Source organism: Lepus europaeus, chromosome 18 (genome assembly GCF_033115175.1).
Source record: "Lepus europaeus isolate LE1 chromosome 18, mLepTim1.pri, whole genome shotgun sequence".
In the NCBI taxonomy this organism is placed as follows: domain Eukaryota; kingdom Metazoa; phylum Chordata; class Mammalia; order Lagomorpha; family Leporidae; genus Lepus; species Lepus europaeus.
The window spans coordinates 50,766,219-50,776,657 of NC_084844.1; the positions used below are offsets into that span (position 1 = coordinate 50,766,219).

Here is a 10,439-nt window from a genome sequence, read left to right on the forward strand (position 1 = left end):
CGCACCGCCCCTTCTCAGTCACTCCCAAGATGGCGGACCTACTGGGCTCCATCCTGAGCTCCATGGAGAAGCCACCCAGCCTCGGAGACCAGGAGACTCGGCGCAAGGCCAGAGGTGAGGCCCCCACATTCACAACCGCCTTTCTTCGCCCGGCTCGCAGGGCTGCACTCTTCCCTCTTTAGACAACGCCGCTTGCTGACCCTTAAAAGACCCCTCACAGGCCCCTTCGGAGACCCTCAGAGTCCCTAAAAGGGCTGCGACCCGCCCACTGTCCTTAGCGGACGATGATTGGCTGTCTGACATCTAGCTCCGGCCTCCCGCCTCTTCTCCCTGCGAAGGCCTTCTTCAGTCCTTGTTTCTAATTAGCAGATGGCCCCGCCTGTCTGCTGATGGCGTTCTCTGATTGGTTGCGCGACTCCAACCCCCCTCGCCCTCTCGTCCCTTCTTTGGATTGGAGAATGTTGTACTCGGCGGCGTCCCCGTCCCGCCCACCTCCATCTGTATTCCGATTGGATGTAGGATACGCCCAACCACGATCCTTTTACTTCTATTGGCTTTTTCGACCCAAGACTCTGCCCCTTTTGGGCCCGCCCTCAGCACCTCCCATTGGCTGCTGGGTCGCCTGCCTTCCCGCCCCTCCCGCTTGCTGTAACCCCGTCCCTTCTTCCCCCCCGGACCCCTCTCCTGCGGCGCCTCTCCCGTCCGTAGCTTTAGGTTCCCTAGCTGCCCGGGCGGAACTGGGTGCCGACTGGGGGGTGGGACTGCTCTGCCGGGTCTGATTGGCCGCAGTGTCCCCGGCCCGGCGGGCGGTGGAGGCCTCTCTGCGGGCTAATGAACCTGGCGGAACGACTGCCTTGGCGTGACCGTGCACGAGCCCCAAGGGGGCCCAGGGCAGGCCGGCTGCCTTCACAGGGACCCCTGGCTCCTGCCTTCTTCGCCGAACGCCTGCTAGGCGGCGAGGGGTGCCCTCAGGGCGCCCACAGTCGGGGCCGAGACGCTCCTCGATGAAGTGACCACGCAGAAGCTTAGTATGTGCTCTGAAAGCGAACTAGGGGCGTCCTTGGGGGCCCTGATCTGGTCTACTGGGAGACGAAAGCCGAATAGGCGATTCAGGGGGGCCGTGTTGCAGGCAGAGAAGACAGGAGTTCGGGAGCTCTGAAGGAGGGAGGGGCGTGCCGAAACGAGCGCTCAGGTGACCCTTCAGGTGGGATGACTGGAGGCAGCTGACAGTGCCCGTGTCAGAGTTTAGTCACTCACTTGCCAGAGGTCACATGGCTAGGAAGAGGCGGAGTTTCAAGCCCAGGTGTGGCCGGCACATCTTCGTTCTTTTTTTTTTTTTTTAAATTTTTGACAGGCAGAGTGGACAGTGAGAGAGACAGAGAGAAAGGTCTTCCTTTGCCGTTGGTTCACCCTCCAATGGCCCCCGCGGCCAGCCCACTGCGGCCGGCGCACCGCGCTGATCCGAAGCCAGGAGCCAGGTGCATTTCCTGGTCTCCCATGTGGGTGCAGGGCCCAGGGACTTGGGCCATCCTCCACTGCCTTCCCGGGCCACAGCAGAGAGCTGGTCTGGAAGAGGGGCAACTGGGATAGAATCCGGCGCCCCGACCGGGACTAGAACCCGGTGTGCCGGCGCCGCAAGGCGGAGGATTAGCCTAGTGAGCCGCAGCGCCGGCCCACATCTTCATTCTTAACCATAATCTGCCACCTCTCGAGATGCACAAAAGACTTGAAAACTAGTCAGAGACCAGTCGCTGGCTGGGATGGGCTGCTCTGGGAGTCACGAGGTCAGAGGCCAGCAGGCCTTGGGGCACAGAGGATAAGGGACAGGAGATGACCAGGGCCCCCGCCTTCCAGGCAAGGGAGACAGACATAAAGTGCCAGTTAGTTCTTAGCAGGTGCTTGGTGCCCAGAGGAAGCAGTGAGGAGGCACGGGGTGACTGGGAAAACAGGAAGTGGGTCAGTGCAGCCAGGTGCAGTCAGATCCTGTGGAGGAAGACCCGAGGGGCCGAGGAGGAGGAGGAAGGGGCCTGTGCCAACGCCCCAGGAGGCAGTGAAGTCACCTGGGGGAGGATGGGAGGGGTGGACGTGCCCCCTCCCGCAGAGGCCAAGGCCCCTGTGGAGGGTGAGAGGAGAGTTAAGAGGCCCAAGGGGGGAGGCTCCCTACACCCCCCCAGGAGAAGGGTGTCACCTTAGCCATCTCGTCTTTGTCCTGTCTGCAGAAGTAGGGGGTGGGTGTTGGAAAATACAGGAAGTTAAATATTTCCTCCTTTCTTACGTACACAGCGAGATGATGAAAGTCTTTGAGGCCAGGGCTTCATCCGTTTGCCTTCCCTGTCTCCGTGCCTCAGAGTTCCTTCCATGTTGTAGGTGTTAGATGCTCTTTGGTGGGGTTCAGAAATAGGTCAAGCATGAATCTAATATCTGTCCCTCGCACTAAACTATGAGATCTTATTTTTATTTTTTAGATTTACTTATTTGAAAGGCAGAGGGAGAGGGAGAAAGAGAGAGATCTTCCATCTGCTGGCTCATTCCTCAGATGGCCACAGTGGTCAGGGCTGGGCCAGGCTGAGCTCCATCCCGTTCTACCACTTGGATGGCAGGAGCCCTAGTACTTTGGGCCATCTTCCACTGCCTTCCCAGGCAGACTAGTAGGGAGCCGAATTGGGAGCAGGGCAGCCATGACTCCGATACTGGATGCTGGCGTCACAAGTGGCAGCTCACCCACCGCGCCATGAGCTGGCCCCAGCTGGGAGCTCTTGAAGGACAAAGCTGTGTCTTAGTCATCTTGGTGCACCTGGGCCTCGCGCAGCGCCTGGTGCATAGTAACCATCAGTAAGTGCGTGGCGAGTCAACGGTGATCCTGCCTTCCCAGCCTGACCCCTCCCGCAGGATATCAGGCGTCTGCTCCCCCCGCCCCCCGTGCTCCCAGGCCTGGCCTCACACTGCCATTTCTCACCCCCAGAGCAGGCTGCCCGCCTGAAGAAACTGCAGGAGCAAGACAAACAGCAGAAACTGGAGTTCCGCAGAAGGGTGAGAACAGCCGGAGGGGAGTGAGGATGGGAGGGCTGGGGCCCACTGTCCTGAACGCATCTGAAGATGAAGGCCGGAAGCGGGCGGCCTGGAGGCGGGGGAAGGGACAGGGATCCTGGGGCAGGGCCGTCGTCTCATATCTCTTTCCCTTTCCCTCTCCCAAGATGGAGAAGGAGGTATCAGATTTCATCCAGGACAGTGGGCAGATCAAGAAGAAGTTTCAGCCAATGAACAAGATAGAGAGGAGCATACTGTGAGTGTCACTGGGGTGGGGAGGCAGGAAGTGGGGTCTCTGGGGGGCACGGGAGGGCCACAGGGGCTCCTGGGAAGGAGGCCACGGCCCCAACAGACGCTCGCCCCTCTGCCACCCTCTCGCAGACACGACGTGGTGGAAGTGGCCGGCCTGACCTCCTTCTCCTTTGGGGAGGATGATGACTGTCGCTATGTCATGATCTTCAAAAAGGTGAAAGGCCTGGGTTCCTCGCTCCCGTCTCCTGGTGCAGCCCGCCGCACCCTGGGAGGCCAAGGAGATGAAATGCTTTCGTGACCTCTGACCTCTGTCCGTTCCTCCCCAGGAGTTTGCACCCTCGGATGAAGAGCTGGACTCCTACCGCCGCGGGGAGGAATGGGATCCCCAGAAAGCTGAGGAGAAGCGGAGGCTGAAGGTGAGCCGTGCCTGGGTCACCAGAGGCCTGCAGCCTCCTGCCCAGGTCTGGGCTCCGGCCCCTGAGCACCAGGGCTCCACTTCTGCACCCCTAGGAGCTGGCCCAGCGGGAGGAGGAGGAGGCAGCTCAGCGGGGACCCGTGGTGGTGAACCCTGCCAGTGACTACAAGGACAAGTACAGCCACCTCATTGGCAAGGGAGCAGCCAAGGATGCAGCGCACATGCTACAGGCCAACAAGACCTACGGCTGTGGTGAGACCCCGCTGGGCTGGGCTGGGCTGGGCTGGGGAGGGCGAGGAGAAGCGCTGCGGTGTGGGGGGCGGCGAGGGGGCTGAGGCACAGGGCTCCTAGGCTCTCCCACCCTTCCCTCTGCCCCCAGTGCCCGTGGCCAACAAGAGGGACACGCGCTCCATCGAAGAGGCCATGAATGAGATCCGAGCCAAGAAGCGCCTGCGGCAGAGCGGGGAAGAGTTGCCACCCACCTCCTAGGCACCCCACCCGGCTCCCTTTGACCCCCCAGGGAGGACGGGGGACAGGGAAGGACAAGGCTGCTGCTATTAGAATCCATCCTAGAGCCCCATCTCTGAACCACCCCCTACCAGCTGCCGCTCGGACTTGGGGGAGCAGGTGTTTAATCTGTCACTGTTGGAGTGTGCACGTCTGTGGTGTGTGTGTGTGTGTGTGTGTGTGAGTGAGTGAGTGAATGCACAGGTGGGTATTTAATCTGTATTATTCTCTGTTCTCCCTAGAATTTTCTACCCCATGGGGCTGGGGTTACTTTACATTCAATAAACACTGTTTGACCCAACGTCCTAATTTTTTTGTGCTCAGAAAGGTGGGTCCTAGAGCTCCTGGCAGAAAGGAAAAGGAGTCGTTTTAAGGTAGAAGAGTGTGACATTGTTAGAGTAGGCCAGGGGTGGCTAGTTATTAGCCCTTATCATAGGGATTTATAAGAAACAGCATTTAAACATTTCTTTCCATTTATTTTATTTGAAAGGCAGAGAGACATCTCCCATCTGCTGGTTCATTTCCCAAAATGCCTAAGGTAGCCAGGGCTGAAGCCAGGAGCCTGAAACCCAATCCATGTCTCCAGTGTGTGTGGCGGGGACCCAAGGACTTGAGCCACCACCTGCTGGCTCCCAGAGTGCACCTCAGCAGGAAGCTGGGCTGGAACCCAGGCCCTCCAGTGCGCGATGCAGGCGTTCCGAGCAGCGTCTCACTGCCAGGCCAAGCAGCTGCCTCAGATAGGTATTTTAAGAGCACAGTTGCTAGAGCCAAATGACTTGGCTTTGGGTCCTGGCTCTGCCAGTTGCTAACTCTGCTACCTTGGGTAAGACATTTTTTCACCTTCTATGCCTTAGTTCCCTCGCCTGCAAAATGAAAAGAGCTGCAACTGTGTGATTCCACAGGTCATGGACGGCAGGTACTTAGAGCAGCTCCAGCCCCTCGCGAGCTCCCTGGAGGGGTCACTGCCCTCCTCATCACTCGCAGAGCACTCGGCACGCACTGGCCCTGAGCACACACAGTGCCCCAGCTTCTGGTCATGACGGGACCCTCAGACCCCCACCCTGCACCTCTTCAGCTTCATTTCACATGTGGCACCTGCTTCCCCCAGTCTCCTTCCGAAATGTGAACTCCTCTGTTGTGGTCCCACGCAGCTTCCTCAGCCCAGCAGGTTACATGTCTGCTCTCTGCCGACTGTGCCTGCCCCCACCTCGCCACCTTCTGTCTGTCACAGCCCAGAGACCAGCATCTCTTCCCTCCCTCCCACGAAGGAGCACACCACTGTCGTGATTGGCACCAGTGTTTATTCAGGGAAAAAGGCTCAAAGGCCAGGGTGTGTCCAGTGGAGTCCCAGGGCCTCCTGCTTCTCACTTGGCCTTCGGGTTACGGAACTTGCGTCCAGCAAAGACAGCCTTGTCCCCAAGAGCCTCCTCGATCCTAGAACGTGGACGAAGTCAGAGCTGCCGTCTTCCAGCCCGGGGCACTCAGCTCCCCAGTACCCAAGTCCCCCTGCTCCCATGTACCTCATGAGTTGGTTGTACTTGGCCAGCCGCTCTGAGCGGCAGGGGGCGCCAGTCTTGATCTAAGAAGGGAAGAGATTTGGAGGGTTAGGCTTGGCCCCAGGGGCGGCCTGTCACTAAAATTCCACTTGGGGCAAACGCTGGGATCCCAAACCGACATCCCCCCAGGAGAGGAATGGCGCAGTACCTGTCCCGTGCAGAGCCCCACCACAAGGTCGGCGATGAAGGTGTCCTCTGTCTCCCCAGAGCGGTGGCTCACCATCACCCCCCAGCCGTTAGACTGGGCCAGTTTGCAGCTAGGGAGAGAACGTTTGATAAGGCTTTGTGGGACCTCCTTAGTGGGCAAACCAAGGGCTGGGTGGTCTTCTCCTTTCTCTTCTGGATAAGGGGGTACTTTTCAGGGAAGGCAGTTCTTTGGGAAGTGGGAGATGAGACTTTTTTATCTTCAATTTGGGCCTCTGAGATGCTGGTGGGAAGAATGGCAGAGAGAAGGCATGGGCTCTGGACGGCCTGAGTCCGGCCAAGGGACTAGTGAAAGCCAGGTCAGGTGCCAGGAGCGAGGCAGAGCTGCAGTGGGTGGGGCATTGGGAGGTGCGGGGAGCCGGCCCAGGGCGTTGGGAGGTGTGGGGAGCTGGCCCTGGGTGGCTGGAGGTGCGGGGAGCCGGCCTGGGGCGTCGGGAGGCGTGGGGAGCTGGCCCGGGGCAGCAGCACTCACGCCTGGATCGATTCCGTCACTGAGCCAATCTGGTTGACCTTCAGCAGCAGGCAGTTGCAGGCCTTCTTCTCCACGGCCTGGGCGATCCTCTTGGGGTTGGTGACTGTGAGATCATCCCCCACGATCTGGATGTCCACCCCCGAAAGGAATGAAGTCCAGGTGGCCCAGTCATCCTGGTCAAAGGGGTCCTCGATGGAGACCACTGGTTGGGGTTGGGAGCGGACTCAGGGTCAGGTCAGAAGCGTTCGGGTGGGGATGGCCGTGGGGCTGAGGAAGGGAAGGACCGGAAGAGGTGGCACAGCCGGGACTGGCAGAGGGTGGGGGCGTGATGCTGCAACACCTGGGAGCCTCACCAGGGTAGTCCTTGATGAAGCTCTTGTACAGCTCCCCAAGCTTCTGCCCAGTGATGTGCCGCGCAGGATCATCCGGCGACTTGAAGTCCAGGTCGTACTTTCCGTTGCGGTGGAACTCGGAGGCCGCCACGTCCATGCCGATCACCACCTTGTCTGGGTAGCCGGCCGCCTGGATGGCGGTCTTCAGCAGCTCCAGGGCTGTGGGAGGGGCACGAGAGCACCTGAGACTGCAGGCTCCTCCCCGTGGGGACCCAGAGGTCTGGCCCAGGGTGCTCGGCACTGACCCTCATTGTTCTCCAGGATGTTGGGCGCGAAGCCACCCTCGTCCCCCACGTTGGTGGCGTCCTTCCCGTACTTGGCCTTGATGACCCCCTTGAGGTGGTGGTAGACCTCGGCGCCGATGCGCATGGCCTCCCTGAAGGAGCTGGCCCCCACGGGCAGGATCATGAACTCCTGCATGGCCAGCTTGTTGCCTGCGTGGGAGCCCCCGTTGATCACGTTGAAGGCCTGAGGAGGGGAGGGGCGGAGGCCTGAGCCGGGGCTGGGGGAGGGGCGGAGGTGGAATCGCAGCCTCCGGCTTGCCAGCTAAGTGGTCTACCGTGAGTAACTTTACTCCCCAGAGCCTCTTCCCTCACTTCTAGAAAAAAGGAGAAAGTAAATAACCTCCCTGCAGAATCTTTCGCTGAAAATTAGTGGGAAAAAAGTGACAAAGATGTTTTTAAAAATGGTAAAATAATAGCATTAGTGAAACAGAATATGAAGTTCCTAGCATGCGCCTGGTGAGTGAGACAGCCAACACCTTATGGCAGTGTTTTAAGTGCTTTACATCCATTGGCTCATTTCCGTCTCAAAACGTCACTCAACCGGGTACTGTTCCTACTCTCCATTTTCCCACAAGGAAACTGAGACAGAGAGAAGTTACATAACCTTCCTGAGACGGCTCTTGGAACCCGGCAGCCTGTCTCTGGCATCCATGCTCTGGTACAGTCCTCCTAGTAAGCCAGGTTCAAGGGGTCCCCACTAAGGTCATTAGTTTAATAAGGACTCAAGACACACATGGGAAGGTGTGGGTTCGAGTCCTGGCTGCTCCACTTCCCATCCAGTTCCCTGCTAATGGGCCTGGGAAGGCATCGGAAGACGGCCCAAGTGTGTGGGCCCCTGACCTGTGCATGGGAGACCTGGATGGAGTTCTTGGCTCATGGCTTCAGCCTGGCCCAGCCTTGGCTGTTGCAGCCATTAGGGGAGTGAACAAGTGAATGGAAACTCTCTCTCTCTGACACTCTGCCTTTCAAATAAATAAAAACAATTTCTTCTTAAAGGAGATACAGAGAAATGTCAAGATCCATGTCAAAGAAGCTGGCGCACTCACTTGGGGGATGGGGTGCAGGGGTGGAATGAGGTCAGAGTTAGCAAGGCTGGGATTGGAATGTGAAGGAACCGGGTTGCATGGCCAGGGAAGGGAAGGTTTGGATTGTGGGAAAGAGGGAGGGGTGGGGCACAGCAGGAGATTCGGTTTCAGGAAACCACTTCTTTGGAGCTGAGTCTGAAAGGTGGTGCCTAAGCACCACTCACTGGGGGGGGGGGGGGGGGGGCTCGGTCTTGGGAGTGGGGAGCTGCACTCACAGGCACTGGCAGCACGAGGTCAGGGTTCCCAGCGAGGTCTGCGATGTGTCGGTAGAGCGGGACCCCCTTCTCGGCCGCTCCGGCCTTACACACGGCCAAGGACACGCCCAGGATGGCATTGGCCCCAAACTTGGCTGGAAGGAGGCGAGTGGGGAAGAAAGGGTGAGCACGTCTCTGGCAGGGATTGGGGTGATCTCCAGCCACCCCGGGAAGAGTCCCCAGCTCTAACAGATCTCTCCCCGGAGACCTGGCTGCAGGGGCCCCCCGCCCCGGGGACTGTGTCTGTTGCATATTTGCGTCCACAGCCCCACGCAAGCCTGGCAGAAGGCAGGCCTCAGGAAATGCCTGTGGGATGAATACAAATCCACCCAGCTACGGTGTGCCCCGAAAAGTGGGACACAGAAATCACACTGGCCAGGCCTGGCTCCCGCCCCCCATACCAGTGCCTCCCCTCCCGGCCTCCGGCCCTGCACTCACACTTATTCTCGGTCCCATCCAGCTCAATCATAAACTTGTCCACTTTTTCTTGATCCACGACGCTTAGTTTCTGGAAGGGCAGATTGGCAGGGGGTGGGGCAGGGGTCAGAGCACGTGTGGGAAGGCAGAGAGGGGCTGCCGGAGGGAGGCAGCAGGGGCGCCGGGGGTGCGGGAGGGCCAGGCTCCCCCACTTGCCTTTTCCAGCAGAGCCGGGCCTAGGGTCTTGTTGATGTGTTCCACAGCCTTCAGCACACCTAGAACCCAGCCCAGTCAGGCCTCAGGCCAAGGACCGTAGCTCTCCCCAAGTTTGGGTGCCAGGCCTCTGCCCATGCCCACAGCCTCCTGCTGTACTGCTCTGTCCTCACCTTTCCCCAGGTAGCGGGATTTGTCTCCATCTCTCAGCTCCAGAGCTTCATAGATCCCCGTGGAAGCTCCGCTGGGCACAGCTGCTCGGAATCGGCCTGGGCAGGAGGCGTTGGAAGGTCACGGGAGTCCCACCCACCCGCAAAGGGCTGCAGTCCGCTCTCCGTGCCCAAGGACAGGAGACAATGCAGAGAGGACTCGGCCTCTCCCAGCTCCCCCAAGCCAAGCTGGAGGAAGTCTGTGGGGGTGGGGGGAGCAGAGACAGGAGAGGATGTGGCCCAGGAGTGGGGGGGCGGTGGCCAGGTGGGGTTGGGGTCTTGTGAGGCACACCGGTTCACGGGCCCATGTTACCCTTGGCTGTGTGCAGGTCCACCTCCACCGTGGGGTTGCCCCTAGAGTCCAGGATTTCCCGGGCAAAGATCTTCTGCATGGCCATGGCTGCAGGACCAGAGGTGCGAGTGTGGACAGTTGATCCCTCGAGGAACCAGAAATCCCTTGCCCTTTAAGAGTCTAACCCACCCCAAGAAGGCAGGTGGTGGAGCTAAAAATACCCCTCAAAAAGGTCACAGATGAAGAGGCTGGCGCAGCCCCCTCCCCCACTCAGGACAGCTCCTGTTCCACCCTCGGGCCCTTAAGGAACCAGGCACCTCTCCTTTATAACTTCTTGGATTCCACTGCACCACTCCGCGCACCCTGGCCTTCCCCTAAGCGGCCCTTGTGCCTTCTTCCTCCCCACTTGTGGCTGATCCACGCCCCAGCCGCTTTCTAGACCTCAAACACTTTCTGGCTCTCATTCCCCTACTCCCACATCTCCGCGGGCTCCAGACTCTGCACCTAACTCCCCTTGGCTACCCATCCCTGCTGTCCCCTGCACACTCTCCAGCCCCGCCAGCTCCCCAAGGGGGAAAAAAAAACATGCTGAGATCTCCCCCCACTCTCTCCAAGCCAGCACCACCCTCGGGCTGGGGGCTGCAAGGTTCACCAGACCTGAGATGTCTTCGCTGGAGTTTGGATGGAGCTCTGAGTCTAGGTGGCAGCTGGGACAGTGTCAGATGACCCCCCTCTCAGCCTGGGCATTTATCCCCGGGCCATCCTGCCCCCGGCCAAGCCAGCCCCGCCCTCTCTCCATCCTCCCCCCTGCACACCAGGCTGGCAGCCAGGTGCCCACTATAGCCTAAAGCAGAAGCCTT

The 10,439-nt window shown here is 59.5% G+C and overlaps 2 protein-coding genes across 2 annotated transcripts; one reads left to right on the forward strand and one right to left on the reverse strand.

Moving 5' to 3' along the window:
- Positions 1-4,502, forward strand: SPAG7 (sperm associated antigen 7). Its single transcript, XM_062174838.1, has 7 exons — positions 1-114; positions 2,963-3,030; positions 3,195-3,283; positions 3,409-3,493; positions 3,606-3,695; positions 3,790-3,946; positions 4,074-4,502. The coding sequence occupies exons 1-7, from the start codon at positions 30-32 to the stop codon at positions 4,181-4,183; spliced, it is 684 nt and encodes a 227-aa protein (XP_062030822.1). The 5' UTR covers positions 1-29; the 3' UTR covers positions 4,184-4,502.
- A 983-nt stretch (positions 4,503-5,485) lies between these two features.
- ENO3 (enolase 3) lies at positions 5,486-10,342 on the reverse strand. The gene is made up of 12 exons (XM_062216716.1): positions 10,237-10,342; positions 9,601-9,687; positions 9,252-9,347; positions 9,082-9,140; positions 8,887-8,956; positions 8,410-8,543; positions 7,071-7,293; positions 6,787-6,984; positions 6,434-6,635; positions 5,906-6,014; positions 5,722-5,780; positions 5,486-5,635 (listed from the first exon to the last, which is right to left on the reverse strand). Exons 2-12 carry the CDS (start codon positions 9,683-9,685, stop codon positions 5,566-5,568), a joined length of 1,305 nt encoding a protein of 434 aa, XP_062072700.1. The 5' UTR covers positions 9,686-9,687; positions 10,237-10,342; the 3' UTR covers positions 5,486-5,565.
- Between the last annotated feature and the right edge of the window lie 97 nt (positions 10,343-10,439).